This window comes from Peromyscus californicus, unplaced genomic scaffold (genome assembly GCF_007827085.1).
Source record: "Peromyscus californicus insignis strain IS unplaced genomic scaffold, ASM782708v3 Scaffold_10__1_contigs__length_136768540, whole genome shotgun sequence".
Classification (NCBI taxonomy): Eukaryota; Metazoa; Chordata; class Mammalia; order Rodentia; family Cricetidae; genus Peromyscus; species Peromyscus californicus.
The window spans coordinates 91,876,513-91,901,867 of record NW_026294391.1 but is presented as its reverse complement, the minus strand read 5'-3'; the positions used below and the strand labels follow the sequence as shown (position 1 = coordinate 91,901,867).

Sequence of the window (25,355 nt, the reverse complement as noted above, 5' to 3'; positions counted from 1 at the left end):
AAACCTTACCAGTATCTATAATGTTAAAAAAGCAATATTTGGAAAAGTAAAATGGGAAAACATACTCACTTTATGCAACTTCTAGAATTTCAACCATATGTAGCTCAATTGTAGAAGGAGAGGACTAGTTAAATCCTTTCTCGGAGGCATGCCCCCAAAATAAGAGTTCCAGGTTTTGAGTACTGAGGTGTCCGAGCTATTTTCAGCAGGCTGGATAGCTTCCTCGTCTGTAAAATGGCTGGAGAGCAAGCACACAATCTCTGGTTCGTGGTGGCCACTTAGGCACATCTCAGAAATTGAAGCTTAGTCCCTTAGTGGCTATTTCTCAAGCTGATGTGAGTAGCTGTCTGATATGCATGAACTGAAATGTCAGCGTTGTCTTCACTGAGGTGTTCATTTCTGGACCATGATGTGGAGCATCAAACAAATGCAGCAGAGCGCTTGAAGTCGCGTTTGAGACCTTGAACTGGAAAATCATCCAGTTCAGTGGTTCCCAGATTTTGAGGCCAGTGCTAGCTAGTGGACAAATTTTTACTCGTCCACTCTGAAGCATGGCAGAAAGGAACAGCAGGCATGCATTCTCTTGAATGCCAGCCATTTTCAATGTAAAGGATATACCGATCTCATTTCTGAGAGGTAAGCATGCACTTTATTTTATAACATGACCGTGACAGGAAATAGTAGGGGTGTTTTTAACACCCATCTCTGGCAACAAAACAGCTCCGTGTCATTACCCTTTTTTCTTAAAACCAAATTGCCTTTGATGTGTTGAAATCTGAATCCACCTTTCTAATTCCACAGATGAGAAATGACAGGCTCATGTGTTTCAGACTTGACAGCTCAGCAGCTCTGACGTGGCCTCTCTAGTATTTCTGGTCTTTTAAGAATGAATTTCATTGTACTAAGTTAGGAATTTGAAACAGAAGATGGAGTCGTTTTTCTGTGCTAATGACTGTCTGATTTCCAAGCTTGAAGAAATTCAAAGACTTGATGGCCACTGGTTAGTTTGCATTAGAAGAATCTTAAACATGGCCACAGATGAGGCCAGAATTAGCTATCTGTGAATCCAGTTTCCTCGGGTTCTGTGCTACTGCATGATTGACAAATATCAGTAAGCTTAGCTTTTCCTTTGGAAAAATAGACTGCCACCATTGGGAGGGTCAGTGCCTCAAGCCTCTGTACTTATCTCTCTCCAGAGAGTGCTGCTGTTCTCATGCATATACACCTACATACACCGGGACACATGTAGAGCAGCTGGCCTGCAGCAATTGATCTTGGCCAATCCAAGTGTTAGTCCTTCGAGGCTTCGGCAGAAAAAATACTCTGAAGGTGAAGAGTAGGAACGGTCAGTGAGTTGGCAAAACACTGGGCCAGTTGTTTTCAGGAGTGTCCAGGTAGTGCCCCGTGGCCATTTGGAGGCACTCCATCAGTTATCATAACTTTGCTCCAGCTGTCTCAGAATAGATTTCAAAATAAAAATAATTCCCTTATTGCCTTTGCCTCACTCACCTTTGTGAGACGTGGGCCAGATAAGCCATGGGAATGTAAGAAGAAAGAACAGAGTGGAATCTATTCCTGACCTTAACATGGAAATGCTAGCATTAGGAATATTTTTCCATGTTTTTTTTTAAATATTTGACTTTGTATGATTTCTTTTCTCAGTCAAGAATTCATTAGTTTTTAAATGTTGGAAGCACTCATAATGAACTGTTAAAGTGTGTTTGGGAATTTCTCCTTATGTGCCTTTTCTCCTTTACTCCCATTCATTGGCCATGCGATTTTTAACAGATTTGGAAGGGTTTGAGTTGTTGTGGTTTGTTTGTTTTTGAGACAGGATTTCTCTGTGTAGTCCTGGCTCTCCTGGAACTCATTCTATAGAGCAGGCTGACCTTGAACTCAAGAGATCTGCCTGCCTCTTTTTCCCATGTGCTGGGTCAAAGGTGTGCACCACTACTGCCCAGCGAATTCTTTAGTCTTACTCATAAGATATATGTAACATTAAAGATCAAAGTGTTCTTTAAAAAAAAAACATGATAGAAATATACATCAGTATGTTTAGGCAGCTAAACTAAAGAGACTTATTTGGCCTCTTTATAAGAAATGGTTTAAGACTATGCTGCATAACTTGTAGCAGTACAAAGTACTGAGAAACAACGTTGGCTAAGATCCGGCCTGTTAAAACTTCCTCCGCCTCTATTAAGTAAAGAGGGCAGGTGGTAGGTTTTGTGTGTGTGTGTGTGTGTGTGTGTGTGTGTGTGTGTGTGTGTGTGTTTTGTTTTGTTTTAAATATTTAGTTGCAAAATTCTACCTGTAACACAAAAGTATTCCTGTGGGAAATATTACTGGTTACAGGGATTTTTTTTAATCTACACTCAATGGTTGACAACTGTCTATCAGTTGCAAAACTTTTTATAATAAATATGTAAGGTAACAGGAGAGGCATAGCTTATAAACAACAGGCTGTGTGTATTTCTTATTTAATAAAAACAGAGTCACTGTTTTTACATACCATAAACATAACAACTTTAAAGTTGGGTTCTATGCCGGGCGGTGGTGGCGCACGCCTTTAATCCCAGCACTCGGGAGGCAGAGCCAGGCGGATCTCTGTGAGTTCAAGGCCAGCCTGGTCTCCAAAGCGAGTTCCAGGAAAGGCGCAAAGCTACACAGAGAAAACCTGTCTCGAAAAACCAAAAAAAAAAAAAAAAAAAAAAAAGTTGGGTTCTGTAACTGTGTTATTTTTGGTTAGCATGGGTTAAAATTAAAACTAGTATGTTCCAACAGAGAAAACACTCCCAGGGAACCAAAGGCGTTGTTATGGACGTAAAGAAAGTCGACACAATCGGTCATGTCTTGGCAGCAAGGCTGTAGAAGTTACTCCTTAGCTGCCATTGTAGAACTTTGACATCATCTTTGTGCTGCCTGCTTTGATTTTACAGCCTTAAACCATTTCTAGTTCTTTCCAAATACTTCACTCCCTGCTGGTTTTTCTCTTTTCACCATATTTAATGAACTTGGATTGTAATATTATGCTTTGCCAGTAGGTGGTGCCACCTTCTAATAAATTTCTTTTCCAAGTTCCTTAAAACTTTGGATTAAATTACAGTCAATTACCAACTGAAAAATACATATTTAAAAATCAGTTGTGTCTCTTATCACTTCGAATGAGTACTGGACATCTAGTCCTACGCAGTACAGATGTGAAGTGTGTAGGCAGTAACATTGGCTCCTAAATCTCCATATTTCAACATACAGAGAGATAGGATCCCAATTATACTCAACTGTGACCTAGATAAAAGATCTGATACATGCTGGGGATCTTTTGAAGGCATTATGGGAGGGAGGAAGCTCTTGCTAGTGCATGAACGAGTACCTTCACCATGGCTGCTGGGGTGCTTTCTTTGCTGGGAAAAGCTGGGAAGAGACTGGCAGAATGGCGACTTCAGGAGTTAATGCTTCTCCAGGTGACGAAATAAACAGGTTTGGTTAATCTCGTGAGAGACACACTCAGAGATGAGTTGTAATCACGAAATACTTTAAAGCAAAACAATAACTAGTTGTGTGTATATGTTGGTGAAGGGGAGTGTGTGTGAGCATATCTGTGCTTTTTTTATACACACAGATACATGTGCAAGCACATACGTGAGCGTGCACAAACACACACGCACACACACACGCACACGCACGCACACACATTCTCCAAGGTTTTTATTTTGCCCTGTTTTCAGTTTTAATAACTTGAGTTTTAAGTTTGTTTATATAGATCATTTGGTATTGGTTAAAATGACCATTGTTTTCAGTCTAACAATTTGAGTTTGCTGAGACTGATCAGGGGAGCCATATATATATTTTATGGAAAGATTTGGTGCTGCAGATTATTTGATAGCAAGAGATCTTGTTAGCTAATCTAAGCTCATTTATTGTCTTAAAATACTAACATTTTGTAAGTTTTAAAGTTAAGTTGTCAAGCAAATTAGATTGTAATGCAGCTCCTTGAAGTTTAATTTTATTTGCCAAGTGTAGGCATCCATTTTGTAACTTAGTATGTGAGCATTCTCATGTTTCAAATTCAGAACATCTATAATATGTGAAATTTTTTTCATAAAGCACTCCACCCTTTCATAAAAATCTTGGTGATGCAACATTTATTTAGAAATTTCATTTAAAGTATAGCAGGTATTTTTATCTGTTTAATCTGTTGAAATTTTATAATTGTATGGTTTAATGTTTGATAGATAAAACTGTGGGGAAATTATCTTTAGTTGATTTTTAATTTACTCATAAATAATAGGACTTGAAAATGTGACTAAAGTGATATTTGTATAGTTGATTGTTGATTTTCAAATAGATTTATTAAACATTTTCATAAAACCTTAGTGCAGTGGTTCTCAACCTTCCTAATGCTGTGACCCTTTACTACAGTTCCTCATGTCATGGTGACCCCCCAACCATAACATTATTTTTGTTGCTGCTTCATAACTCTAAGTTTGCTATTGTTATGGATTGTAATATAAATATCTGCTGTGCCACTGGTATGGGGTCACGACCCACAGGTTGAGAACCACTGTCTTGATGTAAAAGATATCTGCTGCTGGTTTGTTGCTGTGGTGGCAGGTGCATTGATCCTTGCTTGGTTTGGTTCGTTTCTACAACTTTGGTAAAAAGTATCTTGGCATTAATCATCTTAAATTGGTATTGTGTCACATGCTTCTGGTGGAGAAATTTCTTTTAAATTCAGACTTTAATCAGTCTGTAATATTTACTTTGGGCCCTAGAGCTGGATGTATGGCTGATGCTTTTTGCATTTAACCTGTCTCAGGGTGTTTGAAGTAACTGGAATGAAATACTTACTAAATTTGGCATCAGAACAAAAGTACATCAAATTCTATCTGATTCTTTACTAAACCTTCTAGGATTTTCTAGACATCTGAAAAGGCTTTTTGCCTCATCTGAAGCTTTTGGAGGAAGGACAAGTCAGTGCTCAAAATTGTTGCTAGTATTTCTTCCCATATAAGGTTTGTCGCTCTTACCTACTTAGAGTTCAGTATGAGCAGATGGTAGAGATACAAACTCACAAGCAAATAAACCCAGGCTAACCTCTCCTTGGCTGTGCTAACTTTGGCAAACTCTATACTGTACCTGAGTTTCTTGCATCTGTAAAGATAAATCACCTTGAAGGGTTCACTGACTGACTGATTCAGTGAAAATATATCTATCTCCACAACTTTCCCACAGGAAATGCTCAGTAATTATTTATAAAGCTCATTCCCACCTGGACTAGCAAAGGTTTGAAGGTACAGTGAACTATTCCCCCGAGTGGCTCCTATCCTGGAGTAGAAGTCCATCACCAGACCTCAAGGAAACACAGCTCAGTTTGCACCCTAATAACGGGAGGGTGCAGTATACTTTTCATCCAGGAAATGGCAGCATACCTTCGTAAGGGGCATCAGTAGACATAAAGTCAGAAGGTGCAGGATGTGGAACCTCCCTGCTCCTACAGCAGCAACCTTTATCCTCTGCAGCGGGGAGGCATTTCAGTTTTATGGTTCCCATGAAACAATCAATAACTTTTCCAGTTCAGTTCAGTTGCCGAAGATTTTAAGAGCATTGTGTTTCCTAGAACTTTGACACAGTGTTTGTTTTCTTCAAGTATAGCTAAAGTGAAGTATAGTCAGATTGTTTTGTTTGTATATTCTTTCAGTTTCAAATTCAGAGCAGTTTCGTGGATGTTCTTATTCAGTACATTCATTGAACAGTGGGCACATAGAGGTGCTCTGCTGGGTGGTAAGGTTTCCGCAGCGAACTGCCTCATCGTGATTCTAATGGAGACATAGACAATAAACACGAAAAATAGGACCCGGTAGTGTATTAGTGAAAGGAGGGGGCGGAGAAAAGTAAAGTGAGAAAGCGAGTGTTCCAAGAGTCGTTTTAAATAGGGTGGCTAGAGAGACTCTGACTGGGAATATGATGTTACTGGGTTAACTATATAAAGTAGGCAGAAAATAACATGCATGGCTATCTTAGGAGAAGAATTCAGGCAGAAAGAATAATACATGCAACAGCTCTGAGTCACAGCATAGTGTGCCCCCAAGCAGTAATGAGCACATGGGACTAGAGCTGTGCCAGGGGAGGGCACAGTAGGAGATGAACTCAGAAACTCAGGATCAGGGCATATACAAGAGGCAAGGCTGGGTAGAATACAGTTGTAGAAGGATCAGTGGCTATGCCTTAAACAGGCTAAAATTCAGGTACTTAATTGACATCTACCTATAGCCATGGAGCAGCAGCATGGCAAGAATGGGCAGAGCACTACCACCATGTCCACATGTAGACCAAGGCCTGATGTCAGAGAGAGGGATGGGAACATCGACAGTTCGTCCCGTCATAGAAGAGAGATGAGCATATGGCCGTAGACACATGGAGGTGAGTCCATAGCTAATAACTCCGGACAGCAACTGAGGGTAGGATGTAGAGGAGTCCGTGGTGGTCGGAAGATGAGGCAGCAAGTTCAAGAGTGACATAGGGGATACCCTAGTTCAGTGTAGGGTTTCTGTGTGTCATCAAGTGAGGCATTCTGCACATGAAGCTGCATGGGCACAGCTGCAGATTAGCATGTGATTTAGCTGAGTCAGGAAAGCAACCCGAGTGAGCAACAGGACTACTGAGAGAGTAGGGCAGGGAGGGGCCAATCTGGGTTCCTCCAAGGAAACTGTGGAACTGTCGGGAACTCCCATAGTCCTTCTGTCTTCCAGATGAAGCTGCTGCTACGGAGCTCTGCCAGCTTTTCCCTGTTTCAAGTCACAGTGATAGTAGAGGCTGGGGCTAGACCTGAGGTCTCCTAGCTCAGTCAAGCGTGCTCATTGTCTGAGATAGCAGAGGTTCGTAGATAACAGTTCGTTTTCCCCTAGTACAGGAGCAGAGTATTTATCTGTATCTCTGTACGAAGCACTGAAGCCAGCATATATAAGACATTTTAGATACATGACTATTATTACAAATGATTAAAAACATGTAGTCAATTTATAGCTAAATAAATTATAAGTGACTCAGAGGCCACTTTCTATTTCTTTATATTTGCTGCCCTAAGTTTGACAATTCCTTATTTGAGACTGAAGTGGTACTGCCCTTAGGGACATGATATAAATTTTTGTCTTCAACTATTGTCCCTGAAAATATATATACTCAAGTTTTTTTTTTCGAATTAGTTCTCTTTTGTACGTTTTTTATACATCCATTAAGAACTTATTTTTAAAAATTATGCATGTGGCTAGATTGTCTATGACTGACTTAAGGCTTATTAAGGAGTACAAAACACCTCTGTTGCAAGAAAGAAATGTTAGAGCCAGGCACATATCTGTAGTCCCTGCCTTGGGAGCCAGAGGCAGATGGATTTCTGTGAGTTTAAAGCTAGCCTGGTCTACGTAGTGAGTTCTGGGCTAGCCAGGAATACACAATGTGACCCTGTCTCCAAAAAGACATTGGTTTAGAACTACTGGTCTGTGCTTTAAAGTTAACTGCCCAGATGTGTGGAGATGATGTCGTCAAGTAGCAGTAAGGGTAGCTACTTTTGGTAATGTTGGAAAGTAGATGAAGGAAAGATTGTTAAAGACTTAGTTAAGAAATTGCTGATGGAAGAGTGATCTTGGGTTTCTGCAACAGACACTTGACAGATACTTGAAGACGTGAGTGACTAGACAGACAGACAGACACGTCAGAGAGACTGATTTAGTCTGATCACAAACGATTGTTGGAGGTTACATAGTCAGGTAGGGGCAGAGGCGGCACATATGAAACCCAGTGACTAAGTTTCTTCTTCAGCCTCCATCTGACCATCAGCAATCCCTTATGTGCTCTTGGCCATTTATGGTGTTTCCTCTGAACTCTTCTTACGTCAGTTGTTTGTGCTGCACACTGTAGTGTAGTTGAGTATTACATCAGTGTTTTTCAGGGGAAGTGCCTTAGGAGTAAAGTGCCAGGGGGTTCTGAGATCCTAGGACGTTCTAAACCTCAGCCTCGCTTACAGTCACTGCAGGGTGGCATATGGGCAATCCACGTGAGTTTTTATTTAAGGAAATTGTTAGCTGTTCCCCCTGTTCCCACACCCCACCCCACTTTGAAAAACACTAGGTCTGTCTTCTGTGCTGATTGCATATGTATGTTAACTCATAATAGGTCAGGGTTAGGACTTAGCACTGTTTCAGACCTACGCTCTGCCCAGGCACAATGTGGTCGCTAAGAAAGAACGCTGTAGCTGTATTGTCCCCATTGGGGGAAGATGGTGATCAGCAATATCTCAGAAATTTACTTCCCTTAGTAAAGAAGTAAGGATAGCATCTCGGGTATTCTTGTAGCCTCGTGCATTGATGAGAGCATGAAATTACTGTTACTTGCCTGATTTAGAGAAGAAAACAGAATACTCTTGTAACTCAACACACACAAAAAAGTGAAATTCAGAAGTTCCTGTACTGAAAAATGTTTCTGTCAATAATGACCGAACTTGAAAATTCCAGCATTTCATGCCAGTTACTTCCTCTTTCCATATCAAATGAATTATATAAACTAATAAAGGTCTGGATGTTTAAATTAGTGGTGCTATCAACTTGCTAATATTCTTTTGTTGTTGTTTTTTTTTTCCTACTCTCTGCCTGGTTCATTGTCTTCACCTACAGGTGTACTTTATTGTCGGCTTCCAAAGATTACTAACTTTTATCTGTAGCACTAAAATTGAACTCCCTTGGCTATACCGCTACTCTTACTGCTGCTTCCATTATTGCCTTCTCCAGAAACCTAAGGCTTTAAGAAGCCAAAGAATAACAACAAATAAGCGCCATATTAGAAGCTTTTCCACTATGAAACTTAAACTAAATGTGCTCACCATTATATTGCTGCCTGTCCACTTGTTAATAACAATATACAGTGCCCTTATATTTATTCCATGGTATTTTCTTACCAATGCCAAGAAGAAAAACGCTATGGCAAAGAGAATAAAAGCTAAGCCCACTTCAGACAAACCTGGAAGTCCATATCGCTCTGTCACGCACTTCGACTCACTAGCTGTCATAGACATCCCTGGAGCAGATACTCTGGATAAATTATTTGACCATGCTGTAGCCAAGTTTGGAAAGAAGGACAGCCTTGGGACCAGGGAAATCCTAAGTGAAGAAAACGAAATGCAGCCCAATGGAAAGGTTTTTAAGAAGGTAAAGCATTTGCGTCTTTTTTGCTTGTTTTAATGACAGAGGTACAGTTTGCTTTGTCGTAAATCGAGTGCACTTTAAGAATACTAGCCAGGAGGTGGTGGCGCATGCCTTTAATCCCAGCACTCAGGAGGCAGAGAGGCAGGCGGATCTCTGTGAGTTCGAGGCCAGTCTGGTCTACAAAGCGAGATCCAGGAAAGGCGCAAAGCTACACAGAGAAACCCTGTCTCTGAAAAAATTAAAAAATAAAAAATAAAAAAAGAAGAAGAAAAAGAATACTAGCACTGTGTCACAGCGCTTGGTAATGAATTCTCAGAGGTCTCATAGTTTCTGAGTATTCACATAGTGGGAATTTTGAGAGTTCAGTGTTTTGAGTGATATTTCATTTGCTTATTTGAATAAACATTCTGATAGTGGAAAATGTCTCCCTTTTTTCACAGTTAATTCTTGGGAATTATAAATGGATAAACTATCTTGACGTGAACCGCAGAGTGAATAACTTCGGAAGTGGACTCACTTCATTGGGACTAAAACCAAAGAACACCATCGCCATTTTCTGTGAGACCAGAGCAGAGTGGATGATTGCAGCACAGACCTGCTTCAAGTACAACTTCCCCCGTGAGTGCCTTGTGCTTTGTATGGAGGAGGGAGGGCGTTGCTTCCAGAGGAAGGATGTTCCGAGATGCTTCGGTTTTCAATGTGGGCTGATAGTATAACTCATTGGGAAAGTGTTTTTTTTTTTTTTTTTTTTTTTTTTTTTGTTTTTCGAGACAGGGTTTCTCTGTGTAGCTTTGCGCCTTTCCTGGAACTCACTTGGTAGTCCAGGCTGGCCTCGAACTCACAGAGATCTGCCTGGCTCTGCCTCCCGAGTGCTGGGATTAAAGACGTGCGCCACCACCGCCCGGCCGGGAAAGTGTTTTTTATAGCATACTCGAGATCATTGATTTGTTCCTCTGAAACAAATAATTAGCACTGAAAAAAATAATTACACACGCAACACACACACACATACACACACACACACACACACACACACACACACACACACACACACACACATTTGAAACAAAGGCGGTGTTCCTTAGCTAGTTTTCTGTGTGATTATGTCCCTAAAACATGGCTAGGGGCTAGGAAGATGGTTTGGTGGATGAAGAACTTGCTGTGCGAGCAGGACCTGAGTTCAAATCCCGAGACCCCACATAAAGCTGGCAGTGGTAGCATAAGTCTTCACTCTCAGCTTTCCTAAGGCAAGATGGGAAGTGGAGACATGAAAATCTTTGGAAGCCCTTGGGCCAGCTAGCCTGCATACACAGCAGAACAAAAGCCACGAGACCCTTTCTCAAAGTGGAAAGTAAGGAACAACACCCGACATTGTGCCCATACACACACACACACACACACACACACACACACACACACACACACACACACACTGTATACACACAAAATAAATAAATTAGGAATAATCCAATTAGTTGCTCCTATTAAGGATAGCAACTTGTAAGAGTTAGTTTGGGAACTTGAGACCTAACTATGTATAATTCAGATTTTACTTTTCAATTAGACATGAATTATAACCTAAAAATTTAGATTGAAAGTATGGCTGTGGAGACCGTACAACAAAAGTGATCGCTCACAAATTCTGAGTTCCCTTTTGCACTTGAACCCTCATATTCACTGCCTTCATCTTGCATACACAGTCCTGCGCCCGCTAGACCTGGCACTAGAGAAACAGAAAATGAGTGAAACTCAGCATGTTTCTGGCCGGCAAGCGTTTGTGTTCGCCATTGCACAAGAAGTCATTTTTTTTTTCAAGATTTCTCATTTGAATTTTTGCGTGTATGAGTCTATGCCTGCGCTTATGTAAATGCACCGTGTGCGTTCTTGATGCCCAGAGGCCTGGCACCGGAATTACTGAGGAGTGTGAGCAGCCATGCGGATGCTGGGAACCACCCCCTTGTTCTCTGCAAGAACAGCAAGCAAGTCTCCTAGCCACTGAGCCTCTACAATCTCAGGAACTAATTTAAAAAAAAAAATTGAGTTCATAAGAATGTCTTGTTGTACCCTAAGTATTTGTTTTTTTCAGGAAATAGAGTACTGCAGGTTAAGTGTAGGAATCAACCTTCATTTCAAACAAAGATAGATGCTACAAAAATGTTCCCATATGTCTTAATCGCCCCCCCTTCAACAGGCAATAGCGAAACAGCTATTTCTAGTTATCAGCTGAAAGCTGAATCTCCGCGTCTGCTCGAGGTTTAGCAGATGTTACTCAGTAACAACTGATATTACTGTTAGTTTATGCTGTAGTCTGGTGAGCCCTCTGGAACGGATCTCCCAGCCTCTCCCGGTAAGCGATGGAGATAACCAATGGGATTAGAAATTGAACACACTGAAAAAGCTTTCTGGAAGGAGTAAGGACATTATTTGTGGCTCATCTTCTGACTTGAGGTCTTGAAATTTTTTGAAAATTGGCTTATCCATTCTTTTGGGCAATGACCACTGAAGGGGAAGTCATTGCTGGGCTGCCCTCTGGCCTGACTTCTCCCAGGACCTGTCGACCTTAAGTTTGATTCCTGGGAATTTGTAAGACTAAGTTTGAGGTACCTGGAGACTGTGAAATCAAATCAAATCATCAAGTGCTTTTGTATCTATAGTGTTGTTATCTGTAAGGCCTGGCTTAAATTCCATGTCATCCTCCCAAGTGCTAAGTGTATAATTTTCATGTTTACATTTTATTATGTAGTTGTGACTTTATATGCCACACTTGGCAAAGAAGCTGTAGTTCATGGATTAAATGAATCCGAGGCTTCATATCTGATTACTAGTGTTGAACTTCTGGAAAGCAAATTGAAGGTAAGCATGAAATTTAATTATTTTAAATTTATATTTAAATTATAACCAATATGTGAAAACATATTGTGTGTATATATGTGGTACCATGTGATATTTCAATATATGTTTACACTATGTAATGCTCAAATCAGCTTAAAACATGTTTCCGTAAACATTTTTTCATTTTTTTTTTATGATGGAAACGTTGACTATACTTTCTTTTAGTTTTTTTGAAATACATGGTACATTCTCAGTATAGCCATCTTGCTGTGCGGTAATACCATATCTTCTTGCTCCATATCCAGCTGTAACTTAGTATCCATTAATCAATTTCTCTATCTTACCACTCCCGTTCTATCCAGTCTCTGGGAACTACAATTCTACCCTCAACTTCCACTTGATAAGGTTTTCTTACATTTCACAAGAATGAGATTATATGCTACCTAGCTTTTCTGTGTCTGGCTTATTTTACTTACAGTAATGATCTTTAGCAGGAACCAAGTTGTTGCAAATGGTAGGCTCTTGTTCTTCTTATGGCTGAATAGTATTCCAATGTATATATGTACCATGTTTTCTTTATCCATTCATCAGCTGATAGGCTATATCCATTCCTTGGCTATTGTGAATAGTAAGATATTGAACATGAGAGTATAAATATCATTGACATACTGATTTCATTTCTTCAGGATTTCTGATAGTAAGATTGTTGTAGTTATATAGTAATTTCATTTTTTAAGTTTTGGAGGACCTTCTGTACTGTTCTATTTTTTTATATATATAATGACTATATTGGTGTAGAATTTCATCAACAGTGTGGTGCAAGGATTCCCCTTTCTCCACAGACTTTCTAGGGCCTTTGCCCTTTTTGATGATAGTCATTCTTTTGGGAGATAGGTGAGATTTCATGTGGTTTCGATTTGCGTTTCTCTGGTGATTAGTGATGCTGAGGAGTTTTCCATGTATCTGTTGGTTATTTGTATGTCTCCTTTTGAGAAATGCTTAGGTAGCTATTTTGCCCATTGTCACTTGGGTTCTTTGACTTGCTGCTGAGTTTCTGGATGTATACCATGTGTCAGAAGGAGGGTTTACAGTATTTTATCCTGCCCTGTAGGTTCTCTTCATTCTGACGATGGTTTCCTTTACTAGTTAGAAACTTTTTACTTTCACATAATGCTGTTTGTCTGCTTTTCTTTCTGTTTTCTCTGCTTTGGGGGTTTATCCAAAAACTAAACAAAACCAGTAACAATGAAAAAATCCTTTCCACTTCAATGTCCTGAATCATTTTTTCCAGCCTGGGCCATCTCCCCAGGCCCTGTTGAACATTTTAGAACCCATTCTTGGTCTCCTTCATTTTTGTATTGAAGTCTATTTTAGTTAGCTCAGTTCTTTGTTATTTCTTTTCTGCTAGATTTTTTGAGCTTGATTTGTTGTTGATTTCTAGGTTTTTGAGGCTCGATGGTTTATTGCAGTCTTTTTAATTTGGCTATCTTGGAACTAGCTCTGTAGACCATGCTGTCTTTGAACTCACAGAAATCTGCCTGCCTCTGCCTCCCGAGTGCTCAGATTAAAGGTGTGTGCCACCACTGGCCAGCTAGGTAATTGTAATAATCCATTCAGTAGTTCTGTCTTTTAACATTAATCTATGTACATTCCATTTAAGTCTCAGAAGCTATTCTGTGGCGTGTTTTCTAGTTTGGGTGAGGTCTGATCTCCCTCCCTTCGAGTCCGTGTGTGGTTAAGTTACTCTACTGACATATTTTGGGCCCTTGCTTTTTATTTTTGTTTGCCTATCATTGGTTTTTGCTTTGTGATTATAATGGGGCTTATGAAAGTACATTTTGTGACAAGCTACATTAAGATGTTAAGAGACAGGTACATGATCAGAATGATAAGAAACAAAAAGAGAAAATACACTAGTAAGGAAAATACACATATACTCCTTTCCTGCTCCATTTAAAAATTTTGTTACTCGAGTTTTACATATTTTTATATTGCCTGTCTCTTAGCATCTTAATATAGTTGCTATTATTTTTAAATGTTTTGGTCTTAGTACTTTTCTTCCTAAAGATGTGGGTGGTTTATTTAATATGATTACAATATTAGCACACTTTGAATTTGTCTATAATTACCACAGTGAAATTTACTGAGTAAACATTTTCAGTCCTATCATTTAGTATTAATTTTGATAGTGTGCCAAATTGAATAGCTGGCTTTTATTTCTGTTCAACAGGCGGCTTTATTAGATATCAATTGTGTTAAACATATCATTTATGTGGATAATAAGACTATCAATAAAGCAGAGTACCCTGAAGGGTTTGAGATTCACAGCATGCAATCAGTGGAAGAGTTGGGATCCAAGCCAGAAAATGGTAAGTGAATCAGTTCAAGTTAATGTCCTCATAAATTCATGTTTGTCATTTTAGCAGATTAATAAAAGAAGTGACAGTCAAAATGCTGAAACTGTTTAATCTTAAACAAGACTGTATGTGACTGAAAATTTCTTTTCCTTCTTCCTGAAGAAGGCAATCTTGGCCGAATTTCTTGAAGATAGCAAGCAGACCTTAGGTTAGAGATGAGGCAATTTTTTTCTTCAAAACAATAGCCAGAATATGCATTTTTACCATAGAAAAGAAGCCCAGGGCCAAATATTTTACTCTTTTTAATGTTCTGGCTCGTAAGCAGGCCTATTATTCACTCTAGAAGAGTGTATATCCTTTGAATAGACAGTCCAGAGCAAATCAGTGCCTCTGCTGGCTTGATGCACCGAAATAGAAGAGATCCATGCCGAATTGTTTGTATCACCAGGTTGAGACTGCGAGGTTGGTGCCTGCTTGATTGGGAAGTTGTGATCAGCAGGGTCTGCTTCTGCCAGTTCTGATGATTCTTCAGAGCATTTGACACAAAAGCTGAGAAGACACTTTATCAGTTCTCACAATTTTGATTGCGGATTGACATGAATTGCTGACATCCATCTGTCTCCAGGATAGATAGGATTCATGTATGCCTGTGATACTAGTTTACCTGTGCAAAGAGTCATTATTAGAATGCGTTATCATAATATCATAATAATAGTATATGTAGAGTTATGCTATATGTTGTGGTCTGTGATACTTTACCTAAGTAGGTAAAACATTAATTAATAAATATTTAATATGTATCTATATATTTAATAATTTCAATATTATTAAATAAATGAATTTAATAAATTATAAAAATAATGACAATACACATTTTGCATGCTTATTCAAAAGTAGACAGATGAGAAATGTCATTGTATGCTTGGTGTGAGAACAATATAATGTGCCCACAAGTAACATTTTTTTTCTGCTTCACTTGATCCCCAGATGAGTTCATTGTTTGTTTTTGTTTTTGTTTTTGTTTTTTTGATCCTATCAATGACTGTGAACATCCCGAAGGAGCATTTGATATAGCCTGTTTAAGTACATAACTTTGACTTTGGTCATTTAAGTGGTATGCCTTGCTCTCCACACCCCAGACAGGGTTTCTTTATATAGCCTAGGCTGTCCTGGAACTTGCTCTGTAGACCAGTCTGGCCTCAAACTCAGAGATCTCCTGCCTTTGCCTCTGGAGTGCTGGGATTAAAGGCATGTACCACCATGCTGGGCCCTGAACTATTATTTAGAGCTAAGGAATCTCCACAGGATACTATCCTTTCAAAGCCTTAGAAACCCTTCCCAATTCTGTACATAACACTGTGAAGAGGCTTGATCCCAGAAATAGACCGGGTTGAGTTTGAAATTTTTATTTCAGTCAATTGAAATATGACAACCATTCTTACTATTTATTAATCCAGACTAATTTTGAAATCTGTATCCCTATGTAAAATGAAAATACCTTCTTGTCAAGTAATTCACCTTTCAAACTGAAGAAAATGTGCTTTTTCGTTTATTTAGCGAGCATTCCTCCAAATAGACCAACTCCTTCCGACATGGCCATTGTCATGTACACCAGTGGTTCTACTGGCCGACCCAAGGGAGTGATGATGCATCATAGCAATTTGATAGCTGGGATGACAGGCCAGTGTGAAAGAATACCTGGACTCGGGTAAGAGAGGCTCCCTCAGCTTTATTACAAATAGAGAGTGCATAATCGAGTTATGACTTTAAAACGCCTTGTCAACGCGCTTAATCTGTTGCTCTTATTTTGTTTGTTTCAGACCAAAGGACACCTACATTGGTTACCTACCCTTGGCTCATGTGCTGGAATTGACAGCAGAGATCTCTTGCTTTACCTACGGCTGTAGGATTGGTTATTCTTCTCCACTGACATTATCTGACCAGGTGACCAACTTTCTCTTGGCTCGTGATTTATTCAGTACAAAGGTCCCCGTGGCATCAAACATAGCTTTCCATGAATAAATGATGGTAGCATTGATTTAGGCCCATATTTTAAAATTATTTTGAAATAATTACTTTTATCTTTCTTTATTAGATGTTACTCTGAGAATTTATACTGAAAAGTATGTTCATTGAACCATTGACATGCTGTTCAGGACCATTAACTGGTTCTTGGGAAAAGGTGTAGCTTTAGGACCTAGTTTTCTTCTGAATTTTATTCTGGACCTCTGCCACTAGTCCCATCTTTAAAGAGAAATTGATTAAAATTAGATTTAAATTTTTTGCTTTCTTGTTTTATTTAGCCACATTTCAGGTTCCTGACACCTATGTGACCAATTTCTATCCTGTTGGATAGCACTGTAGCATCTCCAAGGCCAGGCCTCAGGTTCATACTGAATCAGGGTTCTTTTTTTCTACTGTTCATAGCAGGAAGGCCAACAATAGGCAGCACTCACTCGTAGTTTAAGCACATTTGAAATTCCACACAGAAAACCGCTTTAAGAAGAGAAAAACAATTGGGTTCTGCCAGCAGAGCCTGTGTGTACTTCTTGTCAATTTCACTGCTTCTTGAGAGCTAGTTTTCTTTCCTCTTAGCTTGGTTAATGCATCATTTACCCAGATTTGTAAATGATGAAATCGTATTATAGGAGATTTTTATTTTTATCTACTTTTTTTTTCCAATGAATGACTTTATTAATTTTCTACCTGTGATTAATTTGACATTTGAAATCCCAAGTGTTTTTATGCATGAAAGAAATTGTGCACATTGATGTATATATGTACATGTTGCCACTTGGCCACTGGCTTGGTTTTTATTCTACCAATCAGAAAATTACCAAATTATTATTCTCTGTGATGTAAGTTGACGTCCATAATGGTCATTTTGAGATACATTTTTGCCTACTGAGTAATCAAAGAAAGTTAAAATGCCTTCAAAGTGCCAGGTGTGGTGGCCCAGGCTTTTAATCCAGCGTGGGAGGAAGAGCCAGGCGGATCTCTGTGAGTTCTAAGGCCACCTGGTCTACATACAGATCGAGTTCCAGGACAGCCAAGCCTACAAGAAACCCTGTCTCAAAAAATAAAAAATTTAAAAAAATTAAAAAAAAAAGCAACAACAACAAAAAAGCCTTCTATTTGTTTTAGTGATAAGACTGCTTTAATGGGGCTTTGTAAAAAATGGACGTGTTTATTTTTTTTTGAAAATGCAGTCTGTTATATTTGATGGTGTAATATTAATACAAATCTTTAGCTCACCAACATGTCCAATTCTATTGTTATCCTGGATCAGTTTATCTTCTTGGGAAGGCTGTGATGTGCTAGAAACCAGTGCTCGAAACCAAACCAACAGAATAAAATAGAAAAATCACATACTCTTTGGACTTGTAATAGATGCTGTAATAGGAGATTAAGTCCTGTGTGTAAATTCTGCCTTTGTTATTGATACTTGAATTAGACTCGCGGCCCCCCCCCCCATTTTTGCTAACATCTGTTTCCCTGATTGTATTTGCTCTTTCGTGAATGTAGTCCAGCAAAATCAAGAAGGGAAGCAAGGGTGATTGTACTGTGCTGAAACCCACTCTAATGGCTGCTGTTCCGGTGAGTACAGACTAGTCATACAAGTAGAAAAGGGTCACTTAGACAAGTTCTTGTTTACACTTCTAATTTTTAAAAAGTAATTCTTTTAGGTATATGTGTACACTTAAAGAATAATTTTACTTTGAAATATTGGCATAGATGATCCTTAAAATCTTAGAAGTAACAAGGCTGGAATGTATACCTGTGAGTATTTGCTGATGCTTGGAAATTCACGATGAAAATGACCTTCAAAGTACCTAGAGTTGAGGCATGGTCCTAGTATCCTAAGGTAGACATGTACTCCCCAGATCATTTCGTTTAATCTTATAATTAAAAGCAATCAGGCCCTGCGTCATCCCAGAGAACTGAGGTTATGGAACAGGTTGGTGACAGAGCTGAGTCTTAACTAACAGGCAGCACTCACCACATCACATGATACAGCATCTGACCTATCATCTTCCAGAAATACTTCCTAAAGAAATCTACCAATTTCCAAAAGCTGCCACAGGAGTACTGTTCTATTTCATAGATGTAAAATCCTTAACTGAAATGCTGCTTTTAAAAAGAACAGATGTTACATCTAAAGCCATATAACGATGAGTTGAAAGGAGTGTTTCAGACGTGCATAAATCTGTTAGGTTCTAGCACATTTATTTACACTTGGCAAACCACAGGGAGGGCTTATTACTACTGCTTGTGTTAGAATCAAACTTCCAGACATAACCTAGTATCTTCACAAGTTATTTTTGTGCATGGAAAGTCTGAGATTTAGATGATATTTTGTTCAGTCCGAATTTTCTAAGCATTACAGATGTGAAATATTTTATTGTCCTTAAATTTTTTCTACAAAAATTATTAGAGCTGGAGTAGCCCAGAAAAGATTTTGTCCTGTTATTTAGCGGTACTCTATAGGTGGGCTTTTTAAAAGAACTCCTCGCTCCCCGTAGACTGTTTTCTGAGTTCGTTGCATTCCTAGATGGGAGCACAGTGTAAGCTTTAGCAGTGTAGATATTTACAAAGAGAATGCAGAATACGACACTGCTTCGAAGTACAGATAACCAGCTGGAACGTGGTATGTTGTTAGCTTGAGATGAGAAGTGGCTTGATGAGCTAACTATAAATCCTGCCACTGTGTGACTGTTGCACACCTGATTCCCAAGCCCTTCCCCGGGCACGATTAGGAAGCAGTGGAAGTGGTTCCCACACCTTGACCTCCTTCCCATCTGTTTGCTTTTGTGTCCATATTTTTGGGCTCCTGGAGCTTATAAAGGGGGTGTTCTAGTATGTTAAGGTGTTTCCCTGAGGGAGTTCTCAGTCACAGACTTACAGAAAAAGTACAGGGATATAGTAGTGAATCCTTTTGTAGCAGTGGAGAAGACAACTTTAGGTGTACCATGCTTCACTGTGTTGGCAGCTTTTTAAAGGAATGATTCTACTGACCTCCATTTGTATGTGGCTCTGCTTTAATAATGGAAGAAACATCCATAAATTTATTTATTATAGCACAACTTAAGTTATTCTGGTGATTGATGCCTTCAATATTTAGAACCAGATATTTATAAACAGTTGTGCTTTATTGTAATAATTTGTGCTAGGCATTTTTTAAATCATCACTTAGTGATAGAGGTGTTTGTTTTTGCCTTATACATATTAGCCTGAGTCAGTATATCCCAAACCTTGCCCTACTTCTAATTTATCAAGTAACTATCAGCAAGAAGTTTATATTTTCAATCTTTGTTTCAAGGAAAATAGCATAGAAATGCCTAAATTATAAAGATATACAGTTTTTAGGAAATGGTTAAGACCCCTGCCATGTTGTAAGAGAGTCACAAGGTCATAGTAATAAAGAGAAAAGTATCATGATTTAATTCAACACAGTTAGGTATTTTGCTGCTATATGAAAATAAGGGAATTTATTTGAAATAATTTTTTGAAAAAAAATTATCAGAGCTGAATGAATTCTTTCTGTGCTAAGATTTTTACACAAAATTTCATTAAATTTCTTTGAGAATAATACAGTATATTTTGATCATACTTGCTCCCCTCCCCCAATTCCTTCCAGATCCACCTTCAGTATTCTTGTCTCCCTGCCTTGAGTTTAGGATTCATTTTGTTGTTGTTTTGTTTTAAGCCATTGAGTCCAGTTTGCTTGGTGCCCAACTACTTGGGAATGGGACCCGTGTGGTTGACTTACCCAGGGTCACACCATTAAAGAAAACTGACTCTCCCTCTTCCAACAGCTATCAAATGCCAATACTTTCTACACTGCTAGTAGGATTTTGTGCCCTGCCTCCGTGGTGGTATTTTGTTTGGCTTGATCTTGCAGAGATCTTTGGCATGTTACAGTCATTGTGAGCTCTCTCCTCTCTCCGTCCCTCCCACCTCTGTGTGTGTGTGTGTGTGTGTGTGTGTGTGTGTGTGTGTGTGTGTGTGTGTGTGAGAGAGAGAGAGAGAGAGAGAGAGAGAGAGAGAGAGAGAGAGAGAGAGAGGTGGGGGGGAGGTATATATCTCATTTACAGCAGAACATCCATAGTCTTTTTTCTGCATGTTGACCAGTTGAGGGTCTGTTAATCACTTAAGGGTTTTTTGTTTGTTTTTTAATATTTTTTAAGACTTTTTTAAAGGTTTATTTATTATGTATACAGTGTTCTGTCTGCATGTGTCCTTGCAGGCCAGAAGAGGGCACCAGATCTAATTGCAAAGGGCTGTGAGCCACCATGTGGTTGCTGGGAATCTAACTCAGGACCTCTGGAAGAACAGTCGGTGCTCTTAACCACTGAGCCATCTCTCCAGCCCTTTTTTTTAATATTTTAGATCAACTTAGCATGTTGAACCAAAGTAAATCTTATACTTGCACTGAGTCTTTTTAAAATGAAGTTTTCATTTTATTTTAGATTGTGTTTGTTTATGATATATAGTATGCTAACATGTATTAAGTTTTGTTTCTTAGAAGTAGTGAACACGTCAGTAAAATTGGTTCTGTAATGAAGGAAACAAATATGTCCATGATCCTAGATAGACCTCTACCTAAGAAGTCTCAGTGTATCATCAAATCATGACTGTTTTTAGTGATGTTGTAATTCTTTTCAGATTATTGAGTATTTTGTTTATCTTGCAGGAAATCATGGATAGAATTTATAAAAATGTTATGAGCAAGGTTCAAGAGATGAATTATATTCAGAAAACTCTATTCAAAATAGGGTATGATTACAAATTAGAACAAATCAAGAAAGGATATGATGCACCTCTTTGTAATCTGTAAGTACATTTCAGAGACCCTGGATTTTGAACCTGTATCACGTTCTGTTTCGTATGGTATCACCCTCCCATTGCCATCATATTTGGAAATGTTCAGCCAGTTTTGAGAACTTTTATAAGTTACCCGGGTACCAAGAATAGTGCGTGACAGTATGACTGTTAATTCTTTCTCTTCTTATCAAGGTTACTCTTTAAAAAGGTGAAGGCTCTGCTGGGAGGGAACGTCCGGATGATGCTGTCTGGCGGGGCCCCACTGTCTCCTCAGACACACCGATTCATGAACGTGTGCTTCTGCTGCCCCATTGGTCAGGGCTATGGACTGACAGAAACATGTGGTGCTGGTACAGTTACTGAAGGTAAGCCTTGGTCCTGTGTTAGTATCACTTAGAAACCATGCTTGTTGTATAATTCCTTTTTAAAATTTCTTGATTTTTTTTTTTTGTTTGTTTGTTTGTTTTTTTCAGACAGGGTCTCTTTGTGTAGCCCTGACTATCCTGAAACTTGCTAGCCTCAATCAAGCTCATAGAGGTCTTCCTACCTCTGCCTCCCAAGTGCTGGGATTAAAGGTGTGTGCCACCACCACCCAGCTTAAAAATCCTTTTATTTTTGAGATTATAATTTTATAATATAGTTACATCATTTCCCCAGTCTCTTTGCTTCCTCCAAACCCTCCCATACGCCTTTCCTTGCTCTCTTTTAAATTCATGGCTTTTTAAAATTTAATTGTTGTTATATTCATACAGTTATATACACACATATTCCCCAGTTAGAACCTGCTTATTCTACATAGTGTTACTCCTGTGCATGTTTTCAGGGCTGACCGTTCGGTCTGGGATATCCAATTGGTGTGCTTCCTTGGGGAACGCGGTCCCAGTATTGCCTGTGGTTCTGTGTTATGTAGAGTTGAGGCCTCCTGGTCTTTTCTCTGTCCAATTTGGCATTCCTGTTGTCCTTGATCAGCTCACGTTTAGGCAGTTCATATTGGTGAGATTTTTGTAGATGTAACTTCTGACATTACTAGGAGACATGATTGCACAGCCAATTCCCTGATCCTCTGGCCCCTTTTTCCACAATATTCCCTGAACATTAAGTGCAGGAGTTGTTTTGTAAATGAAGCTAGCGTGGCAACTTCTGGTACCATGAAAGCTAGTCCTCAGGGAGGAGGCTTTCAGATCAGTTCCAGCGCACAGACCTCTGTCTGAAATGCATGTCTTCGGCATTAGGAACTTACCTTATGATTCCTTTTGAGTAATACAAGGTTTGTTATAAACCTACCTAGCATTAGTCTCATAAATATTTTAAGCATCATAATTCTGTCATGTTGGTTTAATTTTCTTTCTTTAAGCACTTTTTAAAAGTAATATTTTTTATTCTTTCAAAATTTCGTACATTAATGCGACAGATTTTGGTCAGATCCATATACCACTACATCCCTCCAACTTCCTTTAGGGCTCTTTGCTCTATCTCCCCCTGTTTTTTTTATTATTGATAACTGTAAGCCCACTGATGATGTCTGTGTTCCCAGAGGGTAATGCATTTCCCTATCTCAGCAGCTATTATTACCCAATAGCTCCTTTGCCAAGGATGGGGTCTTGGGGACCCTTTGGAATTTTGACTGGCTTAGTCTTGTGCAGGAAGTACAGCTGCTGTGAGTTGATATGTGCAACAGTCATGTCATGTTCAGAAAATACCATTTCTCACACACACACACACACACACACACACACACACACACACACACACACACACACTGGCCACACTGGCTCTTACATTCTTTCTACTCCCTCTTATGAGATGTTCCCTGTGCACTGGATGGAAGAAGGTTGTTAGAGCTCAGTGGTCCTCCACCTCCCTGATGCTGTGACCCATTAATACGGTTCCTCGTGTTGTGGTGACCCCCAACCATACAATTATTTTCATTGCTACTTCATAACTATAATTTTGCTTCTGTTATGTAGATATTTTTGAAGACAGAGGTTCATTGAAAGGGTAATAATGTAAATATTTTTGGAGATATGGTTTGTTGAAAGGGTCATGATCCAGAGGTCGAGGCCCCCTTTTATAGATGATTCATTCCTCCATGGCTGAGTTCTCATGGCTACTTACACTAGGTGCTTTAAGCAGCTATGATTCTCTGCATTAACCATTACCCACTGCAAAAAGAAGGTTCTCTAGTCCAAGTTGAGAGCATCACCAATTGGTGGGCATGCACACAGATAGAAAGTTTGATGATAGCATGATCTCAATAATCACCGTGCACAGTTGTGGCCTTGGGATGAAGTGTCCCTCTAACATCCCTCTTTTTTGCTTTGTCTTCTGTTACCTTCAATTCCCCAAGGCAGGGTGTCTCAGCCTTGACCCTATTCACATTTTTGAACCACATAATTCTTTGTGTTTTTTTTTTTTTTTAAGATTTATTTTTTATGTATACAGTATCCTGCAGGCCAGAAGAGGTCACCAGATCTCATTACAAGTGGTTGTGAGCCACCATGTCGTTGCTGGGAATTGAACTCAGGACCTCTGGAAGAGCAGTCAATGCTCTCTAACCACTGAGCCATCTCTCCAGCCTCCAATTCTTTGTTTTTGCGTTCTCTCTCGTCCACTGAAGGATGTTAACAGTCACATTGCTAGTAGTAACTTGCTCACCCACACTGTCAAAATGAAACATATTCCAAATATTGCCACATATCTCCTTAGCACACAAAATCATGCCAGGTTGAGAAACACTGAGGATATAGGAATATTTTTTTTTCTGGTTTGAACCTGTTTGGGTATTGTACATGCGTCCCAGTCTCTGAATTCATATGTGAATTAGCCCAATTGATGTCAGCTAGTAAAAGGAAAATTTTATTCAATAGAGTATTACACTCAAGGACAGGCCCCATGCCCAGGAGTAGTTGACCAACACAAAATGGACTCTGTGTGTGTGTGTGTGTGTGTGTGTGTGTGTGTGTGTGTGTGTGTGTGTGTGTGTGTGTGTACACACGCATGTGCATATTTTTTGGAGGGGTTATCTTAGTGATTTTTGTTTGTTTTAATTTTTATTTTTTGTTGTTGTTTTTATAGAGTTGGGTGAATAGGGAGGTGAGGAGGAGTTGGGAGGGAATAGAATATCATCAAAAATATATGAAAATCATATGAAAAAATTCTAAGTTAAAAAATGACTTCTGTTTTAATCATGTGTGTTTGTGTGTGTGCATGAGCATGTTAGTGCGAGCATGCACAGAGCCCAGAAGAGTGTGTTGGATCCTCTGTGGCTAGATTTACAGGTGGTTGTATGTAACCCTCCTGAGATTGGTGTTCAGAGCCAAAATCCAGTCCTGCAAGAACAGCAAGGACTCTTTAACATATGAGCCATGTCTGCAGCGTAGGAACTTTTTTTGAATGAGATTACTATCACTTCACTCTGGTTATGTGAATATTAATATCCTTTTTTCAAACTGTCACCTTACTGCTAAATTCCTTGTTTGTGTCAGTATTATTACGTCTTTGAAATCACTCCAGGACTTAATCAACTTTGAAGTCCTCAAACGTTTACTGCCTTTAACTTTAGTCAGATCTTCCCGTTGGTTTACTAGGTTGTGCTTTATTACTTGGGTTGGCTCTGAGATGACAGGACAGCCCTTTAGTCCATCCTCTGCTTTTATTAGGCATGTCTAGCCCACCCTCCGCCTGACAGATGAATTGAATCTAAATACACCTCTCCCTATTTTGAAGATGTATTTGATCTAGCATTATCTTACCCGCCTGTCTTTCCTCTCTAGGCAAACCAATCATCTCTCTCTTGACATAGAGTTCGGTTCTTAACCTCACTGTAATTTCTTTTCTCTTCTTCGGAATGCCATTTTGTTGGCTAGTCACCACCAGTCATTATTACCCAACTTTTATAAGGTCTTTTCTGGCTACTTCATTTTACGTTAGTCTTAGAGTGCTTATTGTAGAAGTCTCCAGGTGAAAGCACAGGTATTGAGTAAAGCAGTGAAGTACTCCAAATACAGATTAGAGTGTGTGCCCCGAAACGGGGCAGGGCAGCGTGGGGCGGCAGGGGCGGCACATCCCAACGTCAATCACAATGTGAATGATGTTGTGAGTCCAAAGTGTTTTGAGGATCCCCAGTTTTTTCACATTGTGGGAGAAT

At 39.3% G+C, this 25,355-nt stretch overlaps 1 protein-coding gene across 9 annotated transcripts in view; it reads left to right on the top strand.

The window, feature by feature from the left end:
• Acsl4 (acyl-CoA synthetase long chain family member 4) overlaps positions 1-25,355 on the top strand; it is a 77,270-nt gene that overhangs the window by 36,517 nt on the left and 15,398 nt on the right. For 6 of the 9 annotated variants that reach the window (XM_052737205.1, XM_052737179.1, XM_052737188.1 and 3 more), the window contains 9 exons: positions 8,667-9,197; positions 9,635-9,812; positions 11,938-12,047; positions 14,257-14,395; positions 15,941-16,091; positions 16,204-16,327; positions 17,909-17,980; positions 21,078-21,217; positions 21,401-21,573. In XM_052737205.1, the coding sequence (XP_052593165.1) occupies positions 8,847-9,197; positions 9,635-9,812; positions 11,938-12,047; positions 14,257-14,395; positions 15,941-16,091; positions 16,204-16,327; positions 17,909-17,980; positions 21,078-21,217; positions 21,401-21,573 (1,438 nt within the window). In that variant the 5' untranslated portion in view covers positions 8,667-8,846. The remainder of the gene's footprint in view (positions 1-8,666; positions 9,198-9,634; positions 9,813-11,937; positions 12,048-14,256; positions 14,396-15,940; positions 16,092-16,203; positions 16,328-17,908; positions 17,981-21,077; positions 21,218-21,400; positions 21,574-25,355) is intronic. The other 3 variants (XM_052737222.1, XM_052737215.1, XM_052737196.1) reach the window with 2 other exon arrangements.